General features: G+C 46.7%; 1 protein-coding gene across 1 annotated transcript in view; it reads right to left on the bottom strand.

Annotated features, from left to right (window-relative positions):
- Positions 1–759: 759 nt before the first annotated feature.
- LOC146194813 (monocarboxylate transporter 14-like) overlaps positions 760–25,734 on the bottom strand; it is a 35,591-nt gene continuing 10,616 nt past the window's right edge. Inside the window, exons 2-6 of the mRNA XM_084596130.1 lie at positions 17,690–17,760; positions 14,831–15,065; positions 12,561–12,704; positions 6,992–7,984; positions 760–1,102 (exon numbers count right to left, since the gene is read on the bottom strand). Coding sequence (XP_084452256.1) covers positions 954–1,102; positions 6,992–7,984; positions 12,561–12,704; positions 14,831–15,062 — 1,518 coding nt within the window. The 5' untranslated portion in view covers positions 15,063–15,065; positions 17,690–17,760 and the 3' untranslated portion in view covers positions 760–953. The remainder of the gene's footprint in view (positions 1,103–6,991; positions 7,985–12,560; positions 12,705–14,830; positions 15,066–17,689; positions 17,761–25,734) is intronic.

Genomic DNA, 25,734 nt, shown 5'->3' with positions numbered 1-25,734 from the left:
CTCAGTGACTGAGATTATGCGCCTTTGCTTCTAGAGAAGAAAAGCGAGGGGGGAGTGGTAAGAGGGGCAGTTGAAGGAAAAGGAATATTATCTCCTTGATTACGAATCTCTGTCAACCTGGAACCGATGGTCCCGTTACTGCAAAATGTAAAAGACGCAGACATCAAGGAAAAGTATGTGAGGTAGAAGATGAGTGACCATCAGAAGCAGGTGTTTCTTGGAGGGAGACATAATAATATTCCAAATCATGTTCCTTTCAATTAGTTGCTCGCTTCTAAGAAATACCTGCCAGCATCACACCTGCTACTGATGCTGACTCGACACCTTAGGTCCATTGTACATTTCCTTGCTGCCGTTCTATTTTATTTCCGGTCGATGAACACCAGTTTCACGTGCATAAAAATTCAGAAATGTTTTTTTTGCTTGGCCTGCTCCACTCCTCACCGCCCCCTCCATTCCGCAACCCTTGTATTTTCTTATCTTCTTCGCAAGCGAAGACGTATTTACATCCTGCCGATGATCCCACTACCCAGACGAGGAAAACTTCCAATGTTGAAACTTCGACTTTGCTTGCTCACTGAGTTTCCCCATCAGCCTTTGCTTTTTTCCCATCCATACTGTTCAAAGTCGCCACAGAAAACATTCTGGTTTGCAAGCAGTAGTCCTCCCTGTTATGGTACAAAATCTCTGCAGCGCGGGAAGATGGATGCAAGTATTTTATTTGAGAAATTACCGGTTTTTTGCCGTACTTCTCCCTCATACAGCTGCTTATTCCTCCACTTGAGTTTAGAAATGCTAAGTATACGATTCAATCGCACAATTCTTGTCAATGTACACTTCGATTAGATGAGAAGTATGAGCCTCACCGGTGAGATTATTGGGAAGTAACGGAAATTTTGATTGCAAGAACATTTTGACCTGCATAAAATAATTTACTTTCAAAGTTCTCCTATTTATTTTGTACAAGATATATTCAGTGGGCTCCTCCTTTTCCTCGCATCAAAACATGCCTGCGCCGATAGCAAGATGGCGGCGAAGAGGTTGATGGCTCCGCATAGACGGTACAGGTTGTCGTATGAGCCCATCTTGTCGCGAAACGCACCTGTGTGAAACAAATACAGTTACGGTATAGCACTAAGCTATTGTAGTGCATAAATGCAAGCAGGGCTCAAAAGAAATTAAAAAATAAAAGTGGAATTGAGACACGACTCGTAGGTAGGAGACTGCCCGCGCAATTATGTTGCGCGCAGACGTGTCTCGAAAAAGCTCAGGTATTTTCGGCTATCATAACGAAGTTTATCTCTAGCCCTAGCCCTTCAAGAGAGCATAGAGCTCTCTTCATGTTTGCAATTGCGCAATCGTATTGATTATCGAGCTATTATATTGTGACGCCCAAACTAGAGATCAGAGAAAATGAGGTCGATGAAGAAGCGGCTCGTGCTGGAACAAAAGAAGATGAGGTCGACGAAGAAGCGCCTCGTGCTGGGACTCGCACTTGGACACAGCTGGGTCTTCGACGCTCGTCTTGCGTCAACTGAAGCCTCGCTTGTAACTTTTTAATACTTGTAACGTTGACTACCGTCGTCTAAATGCAGTCACTAGGAGAGACGTGTACCCTCTTCCCCGTATAAATGAGGCCATTGAATGTCTTTTTTATGTCTCCTACTTTTCCACTGTTGACCTAGATCTGGCTATTGGCAAATACCTGTCCACCCGGCGGACAGAGAGAAAACTGCATTTATCACACCCGATGGCCTTTACAATTTCGATGTGATGCCATCCGGCCTCTGTAATGCACCCGCCACCTTCCAACGATTCATGGACACGATACTTCGCGATTTAAAATGGGAGGTGTGTATGTGTTATTTGGACGATGTCGTGATTTTCGGGAAGACGTTCAGCAGCACAATGAACGTTTAGCTCTTGTGCTCGACTGTATGTGCAAATCTGGCCTCGTGCTGCTGAATAAGTGTAGTTTGGAGCACGCCAAGCGCTAGTTCTCGGACATCTCGTCGATAAAGACGGCGTTGGACCTGATCCCGTAAAGACAGCAGCGGTTGTGTCTTCAAGCCACCCCAGCCTGCCAAACAACTACGGAGTTTTTTGGGTTTATGTTCGTATTTTCGCCGTTTTATTAACCGTTTTGCTGATATCCCACACCCCTGACAAGGCTCTTTCATAAAGATGTAGCTTTCGAGCGGACACCTGAATGCGATTCCGCATTCCGCCGCTTGAAATTTCTTCTTACGTCGCAAGCTGTGCTCCGCCACTTCGCTCCTTCAGCGCCCACACAAGTGCATACTAATGCAAGTGGTGTTACAATTGGTGTGGTTCTTGTCCAGAGCTGCGAAAGCAAGGGGCACGTCGTGGCGTACGCGAGTCGCTGCCTTAGTAAGCCGGAGCGCAATTATGCTGTCACGAAACAGGAATGCCTCGCTGTCGTTTTTACCCTACAACGCTTTCGCTCGTGTCTTTATAGACTCCCGTTTACCATTGTCCCAGATCACCATGCCCTCTGCTGGTTAGTTAATCTCAAGAATCTGTGTGGCCGACTTGCACGATGGGCCCTGCGGTTACAAGAGTATGACTTTACAGTCACATACAAAACTGGCCGTAAGCACGCTGACGCAGACTGTCTTTCTTGCCTTCCTCTTCCTACGACGGAGTCTGACGCCGATGATTTCGAGAACTGCGTCGCGTCGGTATCAAAGGCTTTTCCTGACATCTCCACTTTTATAGAAGAACAACAAGGGGTCCCACCTTGAAACTTCTCTTTGCAGCGGCTCAAGATCGGTCAGGTGGACACCGATTTTGTGTGCGTGGTCGCCTGCTCTGGAAGTAAAACTATTCTTCAACAGGTGCCCGCTTCCTTCTTTTTGTTCCGAGGAGCCTATGCCATCCTATATTACAGGCCATACAAGACGACCCTAGTTCCGGTCATCTTGGAACTGCAAGAACGCTCCACCGCACTCAGGAGTGCTTCTATTCGCCAAAAATGCGAACAATTACTGAGCGGTACGTCGCCAGCTGCATGTAGTGTCAGCGCTACAAACGTCCCACAAGCGTCGCAGCGGGGCAACTTCACCCCATCACATCACCCCGTGCACCATTTGAGCAAATGGGCGTTGATCTCCTTGCCCCTTTCCGGTATCCCATAGTGGGAACCGTTGGATCATCGTTTGCGTGTACTACCTCACTCGATGCTGTGAGACGGCAGCCATATCCGCGGCTAACGTGTATCAAGTCTTCCGCTTTATGTTGCACGCGAAGTTGTTTGTCACGAACCACCCCGAGTTATTATCAGCGACCGTGGTCGCCAATTTACGGCCGACGTCGTGGAGGAGATGCTCCGTTTATGTGCCTGTCATCTTCGCCATTCATCGCCTTATCATCCCCAAACCAACGGTCTAACTGAACGCACCAACCGTATGATAACTAACATGCTGTCCATGTATATACGTCAACGCAGAACATAAAAACTGGGATTGTGTACTACCGTTCATTACCTACGCTTTCAACACCGCCCGTCATTAGGCCACTGGCCCTAGTCCATTCTTTCTTCGCTATGCTCGCCGCCACGATATACCCTCGACATCATCCTCCCACTTTCAGCCACTAGTGAGGAAGATACCTCGGTAGCCGAGACAATCTGCTTTGCCGAAGAAGTCCGCCGGCTTGCCCGCCTTCGCATCTTAGCGTCCCAGAATCGCTCGAAAGCACGGTACGATGGACACCACCGTAACGTTATTTACCAGCCTGGAGATTTGGTCTTGCTGTGCGACCTATCAGGAAGCGGGGTCTGTCACATAAGCTGCTGTGCCACTACTACGGACCATTTGTCGTTCTTGCCCAACATAGTGACCTCAATTATCGCATCGCTCGCCTCACCAAAACCGGCCGTCCCTCTGCAAAAAAGTGAAGTCGCGCACGTCGCTCGTTTGAAGTCGTATCGATCACGCGATACTTTTTAAGTCGCCCAGCGGGCTTGAGCTGCATCGGGTAAAGTGTGATGCCCAGAAATGGAGACGAGAGAAGATGAGGTCGATGAAGAAGCGGCTTGTGGTGGGAAAAGAGAAGATGAAGTCGACGAAGAAGCGGCTCGTACTGGGACTCGCAAGTGGACACAGCTGGGTCTTCGACGCTCGTTTTGCGTCAACTGAAACCTCGCTTGTAACAATATTAGTACGTGGACACAAATTTGCCATATGCAATTTAGCAAAGACTTATTAGCCCTTCCAAGCTGTCAATGCAATATTTCTGCTCACTGGATGATTCTCACCGGAACGTTTGTGTGTGTGTGTGTGTGTGTGTGTGTGTGTGTGTGTGTGTGTGTGTGTGTGTGTGTGTGTGTGTGTGTGTGTGTGTGTGTGTGTGTGTGTGTGTGTGTGTGTGTGTGTGTGTGTGTGTGTGTGTGTGTGTGTGTGTGTGTGTGTGTGTGTGTGTGTGTGTGTGTGTGTGTGTGTGTGTGTGTGTGTGTGTGTGTGTGTGTGTGTGTGTGTGTGTGTGTGTGTGTGTGTGTGTGTGTGTGTGTGTGTGTGTGTGTGTGTGTGTGTGTGTGTGTGTGTGTGTGTGTGTGTGTGTGTGTGTGTGTGTGTGTGTGTGTGTGTGTGTGTGTGTGTGTGTGTGTGTGTGTGTGTGTGTGTGTGTGTGTGTGTGTGTGTGTGTGTGTGTGTGTGTGTGTGTGTGTGTGTGTGTGTGTGTGTGTGTGTGTGTGTGTGTGTGTGTGTGTGTGTGTGTGTGTGTGTGTGTGTGTGTGTGTGTGTGTGTGTGTGTGTGTGTGTGTGTGTGTGTGTGTGTGTGTGTGTGTGTGTGTGTGTGTGTGTGTGTGTGTGTGTGTGTGTGTGTGTGTGTGTGTGTGTGTGTGTGTGTGTGTGTGTGTGTGTGTGTGTGTGTGTGTGTGTGTGTGTGTGTGTGTGTGTGTGTGTGTGTGTGTGTGTGTGTGTGTGTGTGTGTGTGTGTGTGTGTGTGTGTGTGTGTGTGTGTGTGTGTGTGTGTGTGTGTGTGTGTGTGTGTGTGTGTGTGTGTGTGTGTGTGTGTGTGTGTGTGTGTGTGTGTGTGTGTGTGTGTGTGTGTGTGTGTGTGTGTGTGTGTGTGTGTGTGTGTGTGTGTGTGTGTGTGTGTGTGTGTGTGTGTGTGTGTGTGTGTGTGTGTGTGTGTGTGTGTGTGTGTGTGTGTGTGTGTGTGTGTGTGTGTGTGTGTGTGTGTGTGTGTGTGTGTGTGTGTGTGTGTGTGTGTGTGTGTGTGTGTGTGTGTGTGTGAAAGCCAAAGGTTTTCTGTTTTATTTGCCATCTAAAATGAGACCCATGATTTTCCTGAGAGTCGGACGTAATTTCGTGCTCTATTCTTTCACGGGTCCCTTCAACCGCTGCTGCAGGCAATTACTAGTTCTGATCATTTTCTCATTTCTTCATATTTTGTTTTCACTTTACAAATTCAAGACTATCGGCATTAGTGCGCTTCCATTATTGGCGCACTTGATTTTTACGGCACGGTGTCGTTATGCGCAATTGAAGCGGGCTGCGCCCTTTACAGTGCCTTTTTATTCTCTTAATGCCGTCACAAAATTGGGACAAATGCATTCATCGAGAGCAGCAGTGCGATACTCCCAACTGAAGTTACGATTAGCAACGCGCTGCATGCCTATACAATTTCAAAATGCACTCCCAGTGTCGCGAACTGCGAATAGCGGCTATAACGACACCAGATTGATATTGTCAGGTAACTCTCCTGCTAACGACGCCTGATACGAAGCATTGAGAGAGGGCTGCCTCAATTTTGCTTATGGTGCAATATCGCGTCGTGCTTATGTCGGAAATTGACCTGCAAAACACAATCAGAAGCCCCTAAAAATGTGTCGAGAGGAAAAGGTATTTGCAATTGTTTTACTAAAACACACTAAATTGATCAAAAAATAGCGCCTACGTGTTTGTTTGTTTTTTCTGCTTAAACTTCCTAGAAAATGAATTCCCTTTCTCTTACTTCACTTGCTACCACTCATGTCCTGCTGCTGCCAAAATGTAAGCTGAACTTTGGTCGTGCAGCAACGTTGTGCGGAAAGTCAATTTTTGTGTCCGCGGTGACACAGTATCCGTACATGTTTTGATGGCGCCTTAGGATAGTGGTGACAAACCTCGCAGAAAGAGTAATGGTGTTGGGAACATCGTCGAAATACATAGAATATAGCAAGGAATGCAATTCTGGCTAATAACAAAGCGTTTCGTGTAAATACTCGCATTTTTTAAAGTTGCAAGTCTATGACAAGCGCCCCTTGTTGTCCAAGTTATTAGCCAGGCTGCCTGCAGAGCTTCAGCTTCCATGCAGTGAACAGTCATGAGGATGACTTTAAACGATATGCTACCTGGTGCTCACAACAGCAACTTCTAGCTTTATTCATGCATTGAGAGTTCAGAATCAGATCAACATCATTTCAAATATCACAAATCGGCATGCTTCACTGTAAACACGAATAAGCCTATGCATCAAAGAGTTAAAGTGGAGTACCATGTCATGTAGCACACTCCCTTGTAGGGCCACGGTATTCTCTCAGAGCCACCAGGTAGATTTTCATTTTCACCACTAATTGTACGGAATGATAGTACGAGAAGCCCATTATTTTTCAAAGGGACAGATATTTTGTCCAATAATAAACTCAGACTTTTACCTACTACGCCATACGGTTTGTAGCTAGCAGCTGCAGAGCATAAAAGCTTCATTAAAAATTTTGTAATTGCTAGACAAACATATTTTGAAGTTATAAATGGTTTCTACACTTCTCGCGATGAAATGTTCTCGCTTGGCTCGGGCACCATGCAATAAATTTAATAGAGAGTGCGTTAGAAGACAACCTTCTCTCTCTTTAATTCCTTATAGGCTTATTCGGGATTAGGGCTTTTATCAAAAATTCACCTAAATATTTTGCACTGGACTAGTTATAATTGGCGACAAAACAGAGTAGAGTAAGATGTAATAGAAGCCTCTGAGGATGACTCACCAACGATTGAAGGTTCACAGAAAAGCAGCGGAAGAGTGGCAAAGCCCATGAGACCCCATGTGGCTGCGACGTTTTCTACTCCTAGAGTGTCCGCTGCAAGCACCGGCTTGAAGGCATTTAGATAACCTTGCTGGATGCCAGCCAGAAAGGTGACCGCGCCGACAGCCCAAAAGCCCGCAAAGTGCGGCATGAGCCAGAAAGAGAGGGAGAGAAAAGCGAGACTTAGCCCCGCAATGGGACTTCGGCTATGTTCCACCTTGTCCGCTATAACGGGGATCACAAGACGCCCGAGGAATCCACCCAGGCACTGAAATGTCACAAGCTGAGCTGCGGCGGTGAGTGGAACACCCTTATCCCTGGCGTAGTCGACCATGGTAGAGGTGTATATTGGCATTGTGAAATCAGCAGCAACCATCGCCACTAAGAGTACATAAAAACAAGGTGTTCTCAGCACTCTTGCAATTTGTGAAATAATGCCAGGAGTTGTAACATTTTGTTTTTCAGCGCCCGGTGGCTCTTTCAGACACATCGGAGGCTTCAGTTGACGATCTGCAGTCACTACGATTCCAAAGACGTCGATACTCGTGCTTTTTTCAAATACCTGTTGAGTCACGCACTGAGGTGGTTTGATGGCATCGCGATAACCGTTAGATGTGTCAGTTCGCTCTGTAGTTCCATAATCGCTGATGCCACCTTCCTTTGCCATATGTCCATCAGCTTTCTGAAGTCTGCGCGAAAGACATCTGCACTTGGTGGGACGAGCGTACCGTAGCAGCAAAGACAAGGGAATCAGGTTGAGGGCGAGGCCTCCTGTTAGAAAGAGGGTGCCTTCCAGACCGTACTCGAACGCCAAGTACGACAGCAGCGATGGGCCGACGATGCCTGACAACGAGACTCCAAGAAACTTCAGGCCTGAAGCGACACCTCTGTATTGGTCAAAGTACGCCACCATGAACACCGAGGTTCCGATCACAATGGTACCGAATGATGCCCCTGTTAGAGAAAATAAAAGCAAAGAAAGCTTAACAGCTGGCTGCTTATGTTTGCTTATGTTACACTCAAACACGTCATCGCCCTACTGCTTTCTAAACCTGCAATTTGCAGTCCGGATTTCATTCTTTTTTTTCTTTGTGGATCATTAATTTTAACCGTGCGCTGTTTTCAGATGCACTGAGCTGGTATACATGCAGTGGGCTCGAATGGTTATGTCTAGTGAAGGAAGTGTTTCACTAGAAACACTAACTAAAACACCATACAACCAAATTGTGCGTGGCTTCACTTTCAAATCTGACATGTTCTTTGATACCTGATATTAAATGTACGTTTATCACTTAGTCTTATATTGAGCTCCTATATGCTAGACTGAATCCATTTAGCCCACTCGGGTTTCAACTCTATTTATGAGAGGAAATATATTGGTCAATAGCTGCTTTGTAGGATACAAGAGCCATTTTCTTCTTTGTCTTCGCCGAAAACGCACAGGTGAAGCTTGCTTACATGAAATATATGTGCTAGTAAAGTTTCTGCAGGCACCTGATAAATATAAAAAAACACATGACACTTATCTCGCACACTACGATCTCAACGGCGGTTTGAATAACGGCGCAAATGCATGCTCTCGCTGTGCATTGCTGATGTATAATCGAGAAAGCGTCGAATGATAATAATGGCAAATAGAAAAAGGCTTTTTATATACTGCTTCAAAGATGGAACGCTAAGCCACCAGCAGCTTTTATTTGCGCTGTTATGCTACAAGAGCACGAGGCCCCGATAGATCCAGTATCTGAAGCGGCGTAATGCCCTGTCGGTCCCCCAGTCACAGAGTCACATAGCAAACAACAGGAAACACTGCGGCCCTTTCGCAGCCGATCACGAGGCTGCACGTCTTCGCCAGAAGGAGTCGCACATACAAAGAAACATTACAGCTTAAGGATTCTGAAGGAACAACAGCCTATATGTAGACATAAAGAGATACAGATTTGTTCTTCGCTACAGACGAGGTGAAATTAAGTTCAGTATTTTAGCAGCTAGGCGGGATGCGCAGCCGCTACCCTATTTATTCATTACCAAAGAAGTGGCCGTGTTGGCGCGGTTTCGGTGGTTGCGTAATTTTTTGATTCCCGGTTACTTTCCAAGGCGTAAATGCAGACTAAGCGCATGTGCCTGCATGAAACTACGTTACGCACGCGCTAGAAATGTAACCAAAAGCAATATGTCGGCCTCCAAGATTCGGCCATTTGAAGCGCCCCTCTTCGAGGCTGGCGCGATTCGCCGACCCCGATAGGTACGTTGAAGCAAATCGGCCGCTTAGGCCTGATGAGTTTGTCCCCTGTTGTCTTTTAGCTTACTTTATGCCTCATTGGCCCAGCTGAATACCAACTAGAAAGACCAGGCCTGCTCCCGTTCTTCCCTGCGCATAGTTCGCGCGACAGATGCGGTCTGCATTTCCACTGCGGTGGCTGTGGCTCAAGTGTGAGCCGTACTTGCAAATGATCACCTTTGTTCTTAGGCATCGCGTCTCAGAGACTAAACTTACGGCTAGCACCTCGTCGAAGCTGATCGCTTCGTTGCTTTGTCGCTTGCAATGAGACAATGCGCACCGAAATATGTGACCAGGTGAACAAAAGGACGCACTGGACACACGTCTGTTCCTGATAACAGCGCAGTTTAGACTGAAAACGTTTTCCGGCGCGATAAAGAGCTGGAGAAGGGCGTACGGGCGCCAAACGACACGGCGGGCCACGTGAGAAAGTAATCTAGGTCGTTAGTCCTTTCCTCGATCACACTGATTTCATCACTGAAATCAGTAGCATTCGAATGCGGCTCATCGCGTGGTGTTATATTTATGTGAAGCGGGCTTTCTCAAGCGCTTCGAGAAGGTTCTCTACAACTTTGCTAATCACAAAGTGATTACTAACCAATATTTAAAAAGCTGAATAATAAATGTGGTTAGCCAGTTAAGAGCAAAATTTCAAAAAGAATGACCCGAGTTAATGTATGCTAGCGGAAATATTATGCACGCGGCACAATTTGCGGTTAAAGAGCCTTTCATTGTTCGAATATTGACTCAAGCTAAGGCCAGAAGCAGTGCATGCATACAGTGGGGCCCGCCGGGCGATCGTCGCCTTCGTTATTCATTGCTTGCGTCTCAAAGTTTCTCAGATTTCTTCACAACCACGTTGCAACCTTCACCACCGTGAGACATACAAAGCTCCTTGCCTACTTGCCCTCATCTTGCTTTCTGTCCTGCGTAACTTATGTGAAAAACCGCCGCCTTGTTAGACGTTCCCCTACTATGTCTTCAGGCATCATATGAACACAGCCTACAGATTCACGCAGTTGCATCACAAATCACCATCCACTGCACCAAATACTCAGATTATACATGTTTCAAGTCTTATTATACATGTTATACATATTACAAGTTACATTATACGCGTTACAAGTCTTATGTTACCTTAAGGAAACATGAAGCCCCTATATTTGGTGCTCTCGGGTACTCCCCACAACAAAACGTCAAGAGCGCCATTATAGTATCTTTAATGGTCACCACTTTTAATCAAATGTTTGATATGAGGACAGGAGCAGCCACCGAGGGCTGCTCCTTTTCTTGTTCCCAATCTGTAGGTGTCATGTTCTGTGAACATCGCAGCAGCGACGTGGTTGGCGCTGTACGGCAGTCGTTGGAATGGAAAATGTGTTTAAAATATACTCACGAACATTGATAGCGTCTACCGAATGATGCTACTATAAAAGGATTTCGGGTAATATTACCAATTACAATTTGACTTCAAATCAGGCCTAGGGGTGAGAATTTCGATGGCAACAAAATACAGAGGTAACGAAGGTGGGAGTGAAAGCGGAAAGAGAAAAAGAGGTGCAGTAGTACAGGACTACGGAGTAATTTGGACTTCCTGGGGTTCTGTATTGTGCACTTATCTAATGTCCCCCTTATGTAATGCCCTCGGGCCTTTAAAGGAACAAATAAATGAAATGAAATGAAACTGATATCGCACAACACATGGAAGCCTCTCCTTAACATTTCTTTCCCTTTGTTTCAACCCGTGTGCGACATTTGAGGGCAGTGACTGAATTGAAAATGAGTGTATGTTTCCTAAGAACTGCAAAAATATGCTGAAGTAATTTTTGGAGGTATTCCCATAGCATATTACGAGCATTCGCACAACGTTAGTGATGTCTTCGTGGCATTAGGTAAAGTGGCTGAGGGAACATTATCGTGCTCTTTGCGATGGCGGCCATTTCGCCATCTTTCTTCCTGAATATCAACGTATTTTTATATTAAGATGAATCACCATTCACGATACAATTGAAATTAAAAGATTCCTGGGCTGTTCTCTTCCCGACTTGCTGAAGGACGCACTTCTCCATATCCCTACCCCCTGCCATAATTGCTAAAGATTTCAGAAGCCCGACTATAACTACTACATGCATTCGTCAAAGGTTTGCCTCTTTAACACTCCTTATTTCCATAGTGATCCCTCATTGGCTTTGTAAAAAGTTAATAAAAAACAAATATTCCTTCACCTTCAAGTTAATTCAAAATTGTGCAGCAAGACCAATTCGTTCTAGTCGCTCCTTTCTGTACCAGCAAAAGTGGTCAGACATTAAAGTCGTAGCCCTTCTATTGTAAAATCGACAAAATGTACCTTTTCATAAATCTTTGTAATCAGCCTTTTCGAATTGTGTTTTCCTGCGTGCGCAAAATTTTTAATCTGGACAAAATTGCCCTGAAGCAGGTTACTCTCCATTTGGACGTACCATTTCACATCGTAACTGAATCTAGGTGCAAACTGTAGATGTATAGGCTAAGTTCTCTGCCGAAGCTGTTCACCGCAGTCAAGCACACCTTAAAGCGTTCATTAACAAAACGAAACTCTGACAAGCCGCGACTGTTCATTTCTCGCGTAATTCACGAGTGGACAGATTTGACGTATAGCGCAAAAAAAAAAAAAAAACCTGGGGACAGTGAAGCTTCGTCGAAAACTGCGTCATGCTGCATGATTAATAATTCCGTTTTGTGTGTGTGTTTAAAACACACTAACTCGTCACATGTAGTGATTCTGCTTTCCTCTTGCAGGCGGATGCAGGATCGGGGTTCAGTGCCCGAACCAAATAACTAATGCGAAATTAACGGAGGTCCAATTAAAGCCTAAATACTTATGAACTGTGTCTCCGTGTTGAAAGTTGCGGCAGGGTTGACATTATCATTCACACAAATTCTTGTTTCCAACGAATGTTGAGAACATATAAGCAAAATGACGATGCGGTTTTTATCTTCCTCGGCATAAGTACTCAACAGCGCCAGCTTCTTGACCAAACCCATAAACGCAATTTCAATTAAATCTGTGACCTATTGCCGGCATGTGGCCATTGGGCTCTTTTTGAAGTTGAAATGTTACATTACCTCAGTTCAATTTCATTTGCAAGAAGTATATAAAAATATTTATTCGCTGAAAGTTGACTTGTGTAGCGTTCAGCACACAGAATTTCAAAACATTTTTAACATTACGCTTCTTCTTTGTTGTAATCACACGATAAAATTACTTGCCGTATAGGAGTCCCAATGTGACGGACATCCAGGTCATATTTGGGACAAAGGCAGATGCGACAACAGCCAGAGGGCATATGAAGGAACCAGCCAGGATGGTGTTGTGAATGGACACTTTGTGCTGAATGGCTCCGAGTGCGAAACCTACACAAGAAAAAGTTGAGGTTGCTGGTTACGGATAGGACGAAGTCGCGTAAGAATTTGCTCCAATGGTTAAGCTTCTAGCGGCACACATCTTTTACTTCTTGACGATCTCATATAAAGCTCGAATTAGGAGTCGGATGCTTTGCGCAGTAAGCGATTCAGAAAGGATGCCATATTTAGTTGCATGTCTTCATTCATGAATGCTATATAGAAAGCGTTTCAGTAAATGAGATAACATCCTCGTAAAACAAGCATGTAACCGGATATGACTGACAAGGGTGGAAATATGGGCTAGTGACTATTGTTCCATGATGCTAAAAAGACAGTGCGAAACCAGTACAACATACAACTGAAAAAACAAACCACAAGCGCTCTTGGTGTGTTGCTTCATTTGTCCGTTGTTCTTTACTTCATTTAAAAAAAGCAGCATAGAACATGGACAGATAGAAAGAGACACAGACTTTGGTGCAATGTGTGTTTGTCTCTTTCTATCTGTCCGTATTCTACCGCTATTTTGAAATAATATTCAACCAGCTCGAACAACAAGCTACTCCGTTTTCTTTATTTTGTGATTTAGCGAAGGTGCTGAGAAACCTACCAAATTAACAGAAATATTTTAGTAAAGCGCGAAAAACAAGGACCGCGAATAAATACGCACAAACAAAGAGCTCAATATCAGCTGAATTTTCTTTACGGCGAACTCGTGTTAAAAAAGGCTTCAAAAGTAGCCAGGCGCAAGCACATAAAGGATGAACAACAACAAAAATAAATCGAAAGTGGCACGAGCCAAACCACACCTCCACATTACTTTATTTTAGTGGTAGATTATCTTGGGGTATTGTACTAGTGCAATGAGGTAATGCGCACGGCTTTTTAGGCTTGTTCTAATTCCTTTTTTGTTGTTATTGTTTACGTCCGTTGTGTGACTGCTCGAGTCTCCTTTGAATCCTTTTTAAATATGAGTTCTTCATAATAAAAAATTTGTTGATAAAAATCGCTTTTTTTATCCGTGCGTATTTGTTTCCTGTCCTGTTTTCGGCGCTCATGCAATATTCAATTCCGTTGATTAACACCCGATTGGCGTGTCTGTCAGACTGGCTCTATAACGCATGCATAACAACTCTTTCCTGGAAGTTTCATTACGGTATAGCTCAAGAGTGTCAGCGATCCAAGCCATGTCTACTGTTCCGCTCAGATACCTCTCCACCTGTTTGAGGTGCCTGAATAAAGGCTCTCCGGACCTGTTAAACAAGCGAGCATCTCTAAATGTGCATAATTAAAAACCGGAATTCGTTGCCTAATAGAGCGTAGGGGTTGGCCAGTTGTCGGAGTTCACAGGGAACAAAACTGCAGAAACGATAGCACGGATGCGTATGTTAGTCGGAAATGAGCATTTTTCACTCAGATGATTTTTATGCATTCAACACCTAATCAATTTTTTCCAATTAAAATGGTTTGGTGATCATACCTGCAATGGGTGCCACTTCCGCCACGCGGCTCCATTGTTGTATACATACCTTCAAGAATGATCAGGCCCTGCAGTTCTAAAGTGTAACCGTTCCTATTTAGTAACCGCACAAAAAGAAATCATATCTCTTTCTTGCTCTAGAAGCAACACATTTATTTTAATCGATTACATATAATCGCTGGTACTGCCCTTTATAACTTCTTGTAGTCGCAGACGGTGCTTAATGTCAATAAATATTTCAATAATAGCGACCTAACTGAGCGATCACAACGCGTTTCTAGATGTCCTAAAATCATCTAAGGCAATAGCCGCACATCCATAGCCTTTTTGAGTAGGTCGCGGAGGCAAGGCTATACAGATCCAGATAGCCGCTTCAAATTTTGTTGCAAGGGAGACATTTCAGCACACCAGTAGCGAGGCGTCCAGAACCTATAAATATTTCAGAAAGTAAGTCATCACTCTCATGCTACCTTTAAAATGCTCTCGGATTTGGTCCAGGTCACTTGTCTCGCTAATCGCAGGAAGATCCTAATCAACTGGATAGAATATATTACGGGAACGAATGGTTTACCCAGCGCACAATCTAGCGCTACCGACTGGGCGCAGAATGTCGGACACAGATTGTAAGGTACACCTTTAAGAAGTACCGCATAGTTACCCATTAAATTGGTGGTCGCCATATCGACCGTCTTGGGCCACGAGGCTGTGCTTCTGGGAATTCCGAACTGTTCCATGAAGAGGACGAAAAACAGACCGCTGTTCGTTTGTGGGATGGACACAAGGAGGCTCATAATTGCTGCAATAAACGGAACCGTCCAGCAGCTGTCGACAAATCCATCGGAAGGGTATAGGCCAGATTTCGATGACGAGACCACAGGTGTAACCATCATTCACTTCACACCATGAAAAAGAAAAAAAGACATTGTCTTGCATTCTGGAATTCAACACAACAATATACGGAAATATCTTCAAACCTATTATGCCGTTCTCGTTAAATAAGTACAGATATTTCCCTCCATTCATTCGTATCATTATTCATTATCATCAGCCGAAATATAAACCCTGCAGGGAGAAGGCCTATCCCATACTCCTCCACTTAACTCGGTCCTGTGCATCTGCATCCACTTGACCTCAGCCGCCCACATGACTTTCTGCCGTCTCCTGCTACGTTCTCCTTGCCTTGAAATCAAATTTGTTAGGTACCCTAAGTGACCAGCGGTTGTCCTCTCTACTCAATATATGCCCTACCCATGCCCATTTCTACGTCTTGATTGCCACTAGAATATCGCTAATTAGAGTTATTTCTCTGACCCACTCTGCACGAAGTTACACCTACCATGTTTCTTTCCGAAGCCCTCTGCGTTGTCCTCAACTTAAGTAGAACCCATTTCGCTTGCCTCCAGGCAAACGAAATGGGTTAGTACAGTGAGTACATTAGTGAGTACAGGTAAAAGCAACTGTTGTATACTTTCCTTTTGAGTGATACCGAAAAGCTGCTAGACATAGTCTGCGAATACTAGTCAAATGCACCCCATCCCAATCTTATCCTCCTTGTCATTTCCCTTTCGCGGTCTGGATCTGCGGTTACTACCTCTCCTAATAGTCTTAATATAATACCTCTCCATATTAGCCTGCCACTTCCAGTGCTTCGCTACCTATTGTGAACCGCTGTTCCTCCCGAGGCTGTTGAACATTACCTTACTCTTTTCCACATTGACCTTCAAGCCTTCCTTTCTGCTATTTATGTCTAGGTCATCAATAATTCTTTGCAGTACATCCCCTGAGTTGCTTAGCTAGGCATTGTCATCAGTGAATCCTAGATTACTGGGGTATTTTCCATCAACCCTTATTCCCCACTGCTCCCATTCCAAGTCCCTGAATACTTCCCCTAAGCAAGCTGTGAATAGTACGGGGGAGATAGAGTTTCCTTACCTAACGCCGATCTCTATGAGAATCTTGTTACTTTTTTCATTCAGAACTATGGTCACTGGGCGGTACTTTCGCATACGGCTCGTCTACAATGCGACTTCGGAATGCCTGTATTATTGCCGAGGTTTCTGCTGAGTCAAATGTTTTTCGTAATGAGTCAATGCTGTTACAAGGGCTGGTTATATTCCGAGCATATTTACTATCACTTGGTTGATGGTATGGTATGATGCCGAGTACTACCCTTTCTGAAAACAGTGCTTGATATTTCGCTTGATTGAAGTCTAAGAACATCCTGGTAATGTTAGCGAATAGGTTAGTAAACACCCTATACATAGCTTATTGGCTTGTAATTTTCAAGTTCTTAGCGTTTCCTTTCTTATTAATTAAGATGATGTTAACGTTATTCCGTGATTGTAGTACCATCAATGACACAAGGCATTTCGTATACAGGGTAGACAGGTTTACTCGCGTGATAACCCCCTGTCCTTCATTTTACTGGGGCTTAAATGAAAGCACATCCTGAAATTCAGGGGGTTGTGGTAAAAGAAGAGTAATGTCCTTTAAAGCAATAAATTACTAACGTTCATAAAAATAGCAGACCGCTAATGTCTCTCGCTTTACCTTTAGCCATTTTATATATTACAACTCATGCTACAGCAGAAATTTGCAGCAAGTGCCTTCGGGGAACCAATTCTCACGTCAGTGTTCAGCATCCAAACATTTCATTGCTTTTATACGTCAGGTTAAAATGTCATGCCGCAAGGGTGAAAGGAATGAAGCCGATGGTGTGTTTTGACCTGTTTATTGGCGCGTCTTCTGCCCACAACATAACTGAACGCGGCGGTGGCTATGCCCCATACTTCATTCAACGACCATCCTGCTCATGTGAGAAAAAGTATGGCAGACACTTAATCTCTATTTGTTGAGACTTTGACGCGATAGTGGTAATTTCCCCCGTCTGAGTTATCCGTTGATGATGCTGTTTCGCGAAGAAATTCTTTTCTACACAATAATTAGGCGCAAGCCTTACTAGGCTGTTGGCATGAAACGTGTTGGGAGAATGTGAAAGCAAAACGTAACACCTTGTGATATGAATTCATCAGATGGCGGAAATAGTAGACACGTCTGATTGAATATTACATGCGCATAAATAAACAGTATATCATGCTATTATCATGTTTATGTGAGTCACTATAGTTCATGCCATAAGTGGCAGTCTTGAGTCATGATCTAAGAGTTATGAATGCAGGCATATTTAAATGTCTGTTGTCATCCAAATGTCATAAGTTCTAGTCATCACATCTGGGAACAAGAGCTGTTGAGTAATAGGTCCCAAATTGGTCGCAAAGGTGCGTAGTCATGCTTAAAGAAATTGGCTCAAAAGAGGTGCTGAGTCATGGTCTCGAATATCGCGTTATTATCACAGTATCACTTAACAAGGTCATGTGACAATCAAGTTGCATGAAAACGTCACCTGGCTATGCAGTATCACGCGACAAGGTTTGTTCTCAGCAAATGTAACAAGAGTGCCACCTGCCTACGAGGACGCCCCGCCACGACAGGAGCGAAGTTACTTCCTATCACTCACTTGCAAGAGCACCGCAATGAACGCCGCCAAGGACTGATGGTGTACCGTCCAATCCAACACTAGCAGGAGCACTGCAACAAACGCGCGCTATTATTAAAAATAATTGGTTATCATGAAAGGGAAAGCACAATATCTGTCGCATATTCTCTTGAACACCTGGACCCCCCGGTAAGCAGAGAGATACGATGGGAGTGGAAGCGGAAGGAGAGACAGAGCTGCCATAGCAGGGTATTGTGGTATTATGGGAGACCTTGGATCCTTTCATGCGCTTATCATGCAGCACACAGACAGCTCTCCGTATCACCTCCATTGATGTGCAGCCCCCCGCGGTGAGGTTCGAAGACAGGTACTCCGGCCCAGTATCACAGCGGCGGGCTAAAGATTAAATTTTGTTTTTGAGGCATCGAGCCCTGCCGTTGCAGCGAAGCTGCACAAGGGGCGCACGGTATATTGTGTGCAAGAAATGTTAAAGTTTTTGAAGCTGTCTACTGCTGTCTCTGCAGTGGTGTCACAGTTTTCAAAAAACCTCTAAATTTCTGCTTGTTTTACCTCACAAATATTCATTAAAATAGATTGGTAAGCGGCCACAGTAAGTAAAACGCCTTCCGATTTCTCTCTCTCTCTCTTTCTCTCCCTCTCTCTCTCTATATATAGGAAGATTGAGGGTCTAGGTATTATAGAATGTTTAGAATTTATCAGCGCCTTTGAAAAAACAATGTATTGTGAAAGAAGGCTAGGTAGAGACGGCAAGGTCGTGACGCCAAGGCCAGCGATGCCGTGTCTAGTGTTTAATCCGATGACAAAACCCAGGCGCGTGCCGGAGCCGGCGCCGCTGGACAATGATGATGGTATGCACAAATGAAAGAGGAAGAGCATGGCATGTACAAATTAAAGAACATCCACGAAAGGCTATATATATATATATATATATATATATATATATATATATATATATATATATATTTGTAAGATGGAGATTTCCTGAGTAGATCAGCAGGGCTGCGCAGATCAGTCACGAGCACAGCGACAGCGAAGACAATCAGGTCTAACACGCACAGCGATCACGATGTCACTGACTGGAATGTTCCTCGTGCACTTCTTCCTCTTCACAATTACCCACGGGATGAATAGGAGACATCCTGGCGACTTATGGCGTGAGCAAGATGGCAGGGTCGTAATAGGGTTTAATGTGCTGGACGTGAACAATCTCGCGTTCGCGCCGGCCTAGATCATGAGACGGCGTAATAGGTTCCACCACATAATTAACCGGAGAGGTGCGATGCAGAACTCGCTATGGGCCATGGTATTTAGCAAGAAATTTTGAAGACAGTCCAGGAGCATTGGAAGGTATCCACAGCCAACAAGAGCCCCAGACGAGAAGTCCGGTGTCTAGTGTTGGTTGTCATGGTTCGATTTATGGCGGTACTGGGTGTTAGCCGTGAATGCGCGGGCGATTTGTCAACAGTCTTCCGCATGCTGGGCTGCTTGAGACGCAGGTGTATACTCTGATATGTCTGGCTGATACGGGAGTTTGGTGTCGATTGTAGTAGAGGGGTGACGGCCATAAAGGACAAAAAAGGAGAGAAGCCAGTAGTAGACTGCGTTGCGGTATTGTAAGCGTAAGTGACATGCACAAGGACGAGGTCCCGATTTGAGTGGTTGGAGGAGACGTACATAGAGAGCATGTCGCCAAGGGTACGATTGAAACGCTCAGTGAGGCCATTACTCTGGGGATGATAGGCGGAGGTGGTTCTATGAATAATGTTGCACTTGATGAGCAAGGCTTTCACAACGTCACTCAAGAAAACGCGTCCTCTGTCCCTGAGCAGGAGGTGCACCGTGGCGAAGAACAAATCGCTGCAAATTGATGGAAGCTACTTCTGACGATGTGGTAGATGAAAGTGCGGCGGTTTCTGCATACCTCGTCAGATGATCAACGGCTACGATAGCCAACCGGTTGCCGGCTGCAGTGTAGGGAAGCGGCCCGTACAAATCAATGCCGACGCGGTCGAAAGGGCGGGTAATGGCACCAACTCTCCAGCAGAACGTTGAGGAGATGGCTTGCGACTTTGACAGGTGAAGCGTGAGCGAACGTACTTGAGTACAAAGGTGTAGATGCCTCGGCAGTAGTAACGCAGCAGGAGACGAGTGTATGTCTTGAAGACGTCCGCGTGACCGGATTGTGGGTCAGCGTGGAAATAGTCACAGATTTGCGAATGTAGCTGCCGGGGAATAACTAGCAACCACTTTCGGCCATCTGCGCAGTAGTTGCGGCGGTAGAGGAGGTTATCACGAATTGCGAAGTGGGAAGCATGGCGGCGAAGAGCACGTGATGGAGAAGCGGCTGTAGGATTAGAGACAAAATTGAGGAGAGAATTCATTCAAGGATCTTGCCGTCGCGCTGACGGCATGTCATTGATGTGAAGCGATGGCGGGGAATCGTCGGAAAAGGAAAGGCTCGCGACCTCAGCTGTAAGGGGGCAGCGGAAAGTGCGTCGGCGTCGTGATTCTTGCGGCCGGAGCAGTAAACAACACAAGCATCATATTCCTGAAGGCGAAGAGCCCATCTTGCTAGTCTGCCGGACGGGCCTTTCAGTGAGGAAAGCCAGCAAAGCGCATGGTGGTCCGTTACTACGTCAAAAAGGCGGCCATAGAGAGTAAGGGCGGATTTTAGTAAGAGCCCAAATAATCGCTAAGCACCTTTTTCAGTGACAAAGTAATTGGATTCAGCCTTCCTGAATGTACGGCTAGCATAGGCGCCCACGTATTCAGTATAACCTGATTTGCGCTGAGCGAGCACAGCGCCGAGACCAATAATACTGACGTCCGTGTGGACTTCAGTAGGCGCTGTGGGGTCGATGTGACGTATGACAGGCGGTACCGTGAGGATGCGGCGTAAAGCATTGAAGGCACCGTCGCGCGCTGGCGACCACGACGAAAGATCGGAACTGCCGGACGGAAGGTTTGTCAAGGGATCAGCAATTGAAGCAAAATTTATAATAAAGCGGCGAAAGTAAGACCACAGCCCGAGGAAGCTACGCTGATCTTTGATGGAAGTCGGTTTTGGAAAGGCTGCTACGGCACGAAGTTTGGCAGGATCTGGGGATACACCTTCTTTGGAGACAACGTGGGCCGAGAATGGTGACCTGGCGGGCGGCTAAACGACATTTTTTTTTAAATTCAGCTCCAGTCCGGCATCAGATAGGCAGGTCAAAACGTGCTTCACACGGTAGAGATGTGTGTCAAAGTCAGGAGAAAAGACCATAATGTCGTCGAGGTAGCAGAGGCACATTAGAGGTCATGCAAAATGGTGTCCATCATCCGCTCAAATGTTGCCGGAGCATTACAAAGGCCGAACGGCATAACTGTAAATTCGTACAAGCCGTCGGGAGTTACAAAGGCAGTTTTGGGGCGATCAGCAGCTTCCAGGGGAACTTGCCAATACCCGGAACGTAAGTCTAGGAAAGAAAAGAGCTCGGCGCCTTGCAAACAATCGAGTGCATCGTCGATGCGTAGGAGAGGGCAGACGTCCTTTCGCGTATTCTTATTAAGGCGGTGATAATCGATACAGAAACGAATAGAACCATCTTTCTTTTTACGAGGACAACAGCTGACGCCCAAGGGCTGCTTGAGGGTTTAATCACGCCATTCTTAATCATTAGGTCGACTTTCTCTTCAATAGCATGGCGTTCGGTTGCAGACACAGGATAGGGGCGCTGTCGCAGTGGTGCGTGGGTGTCGGTGTCGATCCGATGAGTGACTGTAGAAGTTTGACCCAAAGAACTTTGATGAGAGTCGAAGGAGCGAAAATGATGTAGTAGGTTGAAAAGCTGAGTGCGCTGCGCTGGAGGAAAATCGGCGTCGATGGAACGGAGGAACAAGTCTGCAGAGGAGGAAGCAGGTGCAGGTGAAGGGGGCTGAGCGCATTCACGGCAGAGTGCGGCGCATCGTCAGGTTCCTCAGAGGTCAGAAGAGATGCGATTGGCTGGATACTGCCGAGGCATTCACCATGGCGCAATGCAGTAGGGGAGTTAAATGGGTTAGAGACCCATAACATTGAAAGGCCAGCGGAAATAGCGAGCACAGCGTAGGGCAATGGTAGGCTCTTGCGGCGCAGGAAAGTATGGGCTGGTGTGAAGAGAACGGTGTCATCGCTTACAGAGGGACAAGCGACGCGAACAAGCACAGAAGAGCAGGGAGGAAGTTCGATTTCTTCGGCGACGAGGGCTTTAGCACAGGAATTTGGTAGATCAGCGTCTGGTAAGGCATCGGGCAAAGTCGAGAACCCCACTTCAGCTCGAGCACAATCGATAATAGCAGCGTGACGCGATAGGAAATCTCAGCCTAAAAACAGCGTGTGAGCAACTTGGCAGCATGATGAACTCAATCGTATAAAGGCAATTCTGGATAACTACTCGAGCGGTGCACGCAGCTAAAGGCTTGATATGCTGAGCGCTGGCCGTTCGCAACGAAAGTCCCGCAATTGGCGTCTTCACTTTCTTTAAAGATCTTCATAGTTTTTCGTCCATAACCGAAATCGCAGCACCAGTGTCAATTAGAGCCATGACAGCAACACCCTCGACGAAAACTACAATAAGGTTTGCCGGCGACAGATGAGGACTTGGGAAGTTCCACGGGGTCGCAGTTCTCGCCTCAGGGACTGCGACCTCTAGTTTTCCTCAAGTGAAGCGTTCTGTCGACGTCGCATCGGAGAGATAGACCGGCGTCGCGGCGACGGTGAACGGCGGTCGGACATGGCTGAACGGTCTAGGGAGAAATGACGGCTGGCTTCAGGTTCAGTAGGCGCGGAATACTGAGGCGTCGAAGACCAGTACCCAGGGTCATGATTAGGTGGTGCCGACACTGGGAGACGGTTTCGACAATAACGAGAAATATGTCCAGCCAGCACGCAAGTGTAACAAATTGGCCCGTTATCTGTCGTGCGCCAGGGTTTGCGCGGTCTTGAAGCAGGTCGAATAAACTGCGCAGGTTCTCGAGCAGGAACAGAAGGCGGCTGAACGTAGGCAAGTTGCGGCGGAGCATATGTAGGTGGAGGTCGGGCAGCAACAGCCGCATATGTCAACAGGGCTGCGACAGGCATGGATTGAGGGACTAGAGGAAGATATTCAGCTACTTGTTCCTGAATACTCTGGCGCAATCTGGGAGCTAGGTGTGAGGAAGGCTCTTCATGGCAGGACATAAGGGTGAGCTGTCGAGCAACTTCTTCCCGAATGAATCTCTTGATTTGTGGCAGGAGCGCAGAATGTTCAGCTGCATCTGTCAGGCCAGTAAGCGACTCAGAATGCATGGTGTTCGCTCGAGTTATGGCTGTTTGTTTGCGCAGTTCATCATAACTTTGACACAGTGTGACCACTTCAGCAACGGTGCGGATATCTCGCGCAGTCAGCATCAGAAAGGCGTCGTCATCTATGCCTTGCAGAATGTGCTTGATTTTGTCGGCCTCTGACATCTGAGCGTTCACGCGCTTGCACAAGTCGATGACGTCCTCGATATAACTCGTGAAATTTTCGCCAACCTGCTGAGACCGCGCACGCAAGCGCTGTTCAGCGCGGAGTTTTCTCACAGCCGGACGGCCGAAAACTTCCGAGAAGCTGGCTTGGAACACGGACCGTGATGGAATGTCCGCTTCATGGTTCCGAAACCATAAATTGGCTGCGCCGGTGAGATAGAAAATCACGTTGCTTAATTTCGTTTCCGCGTCCCATTTGTTGTAAGCGCTCACTCTTTCGCAGGACGTAAGCCAGTCCTCAACGCCATGGTCGTCAGTGCCGCTGAAGATGGCGGGGTCTCGCATGCGGAGGGAGCCGGAACAGATGATGGCCGAGCCAACATTTACGGCTTGGTGGTTAACGTCCTCAGGCATCGCAGGAGGTGGTAATGTGCAGCTGCGGAGTTCCAGGGCGAGAGGATACATCTTATCCGGCACCTCCACTAAATGTAAGATGGGAGTTTATTGAGTAGATCAGCAGGACTCAATCAGCAGGACTGGGCAGGTCAGAGGCGAACACAGCGGCAGCGAACATAGTCAGGTGCAACACGCGCACCGATCACCATGCCACTGCCTGGAATGTTTCTCATGCACTACTTCCTCTTCGCAATATATATATATATATATATATATATATATATATATATATATATATATATTGTCACGTACAAGGTGATCGAGGATATCAAGAATACCAAGGGGTTAGCTCCAATACAACAGCGGTGAGCAGCACAGACGCAAAACCCACAAGCGACACTTCGTCGTCCTTCACTCAGTCATGCGCCACCTGGCAACGCTAGGTGGCATTACTCCCCCTTCCGAAAAAAAAGGAAAAAAAAGTGAAGACGGGCGGTCAGAACGGTGTGCAAAGTAAGAAAGTCGTCACAGGAGGTGCCTGTGCGTTATCGTTGGTAGTACGGCTTCAGCCGTACAATGTACACAATGTCCGAGCTGGGCTTTCGACGTTTTGAAAGTGCGGCGCCGTCTGAAATAACTTCATAACTGAGATCACTCACACGACGCAACACTTTGTACGGCCCGAAGTAGCGGGAAAGGAGTTTCTCTGACAAGCCTGGATGGCGAACTGGTGTCCACACCCAGACTTGGTCCCCAGGTTTGTAGTGAACCTGGCGGTGCCGAAGATTGTAGCGGTGTGCGTCAGAGGTCTGCTGCCGCCCGATGTGCACACGGGCAAGCTGGCGGGCTTCCTCAGCGCGGATGGCATACTGCTGGGCACCTGGCGGAAGCTGGTCATCATCTGGGCACGGAAGCATGGAATCGAGCATGCTCTGAACTTCACGCCCGTACACAAGTCGAAATGGTGTGAAGCGCGTTGTTTCCTATTGGGCTGTATTATACGCAAATGTGACGTACGGCAGCACCTCGTCCCAGGTCATGTGCTGCACATCGACGTACATTGACAACATGTCCGCAATCGTCTTATTTAACCTTTCGGTGAGACCATTGCTCTGCGGATGGTACGCTGTGGTCTTGCGATGCGTCGTGTAACTCAAATCAAATATGTGGTCGATGAGCTGCGAAATGAAAGCTGTCCCTCTGTCGGTAATGACGTAGGAAGGGGCGCCATGCCGCGAGACTATGTTATGCATTAAAAACTCGGCTACTTCAGAAGCTGTGGCATGAGGGATTGACTTTGTCTCAGCGTATCGGGTCAGGTAGTCAGTAGTGACTACTATCCATTTGTTTCCCGCCTGCGACAAAGGGAAAGGGCCAAGGAGGTCCATGCCGATTTGGTCGAACGGAATACGTGGTGCTCTAATGGGCTTAGAAATCCGGCAGGCTTCAGGGGCGGTGTTTTACGGCGCTGGCTTTCGCGACAGCTTCTTACATAGCGTTTCACAGTTGCGGAGAGTCCTGGCTAGTAATACATGTTGCGGACGCGAGCAAGCGTCCGTGAGTAACCCAAATGACCAGACGTCGGCTCGTCGTGGCAAGCAAGTAGAATATCCGCACGGAGCTCGCATGGTACTACCAGAAGGTAAGCTCTTTCTTTGCCTTGGGAGTTTCTTTTATACAAGATGCCTTGCTGCATACAGAATGAACCAATGTGCCGAGATAGGCGTCGAGGGAGCGATGTATCACGCCCTTCCAGATAATCGATGAATGGAAGGATGTCTGGATCAGCTCTTTGTTGATCCCTGAGCTCAGATGCACTGAGAGCTCCTAGAAAGCCGTTGTCGCCATCGGCTGCAGCATCGTCAGTGTCAACGGGGGCTCGTGACAGCGCGTCAGCGTCTTCGTGTTTGCGGCCTGACTTATAAACGATAGTTATGTCAAATTCCTGAAGTCGTAAACTCCAGCGTGCAAGTCGTCCCGATGGGTCTCGCAGATTTGCCAGCCAGCACAAACAATGAAGGTCCGTGACGACTTTAAATGGTCGGCCGTAAAGATAGGGGCGAAACTTCATAGTGGCCCACACGACCGCCAGGCATTCCTTTTCCGAGGTAGAGTAGTTCGTTTCGGCGCGAGAGAGTGTGCGGCTAGCATACACTATTACTCGCTCAATCCCGTCTTG

This window comes from Amblyomma maculatum, chromosome 3 (assembly GCF_055883805.1).
Source record: "Amblyomma maculatum isolate TAMU_Amacu chromosome 3, ASM5588380v1, whole genome shotgun sequence".
NCBI lineage: Eukaryota > Metazoa > Arthropoda > Arachnida > Ixodida > Ixodidae > Amblyomma > Amblyomma maculatum.
The sequence above is the reverse complement of the archived record's forward strand: the minus strand, read 5'-3'. Positions and strand labels throughout refer to the sequence as shown.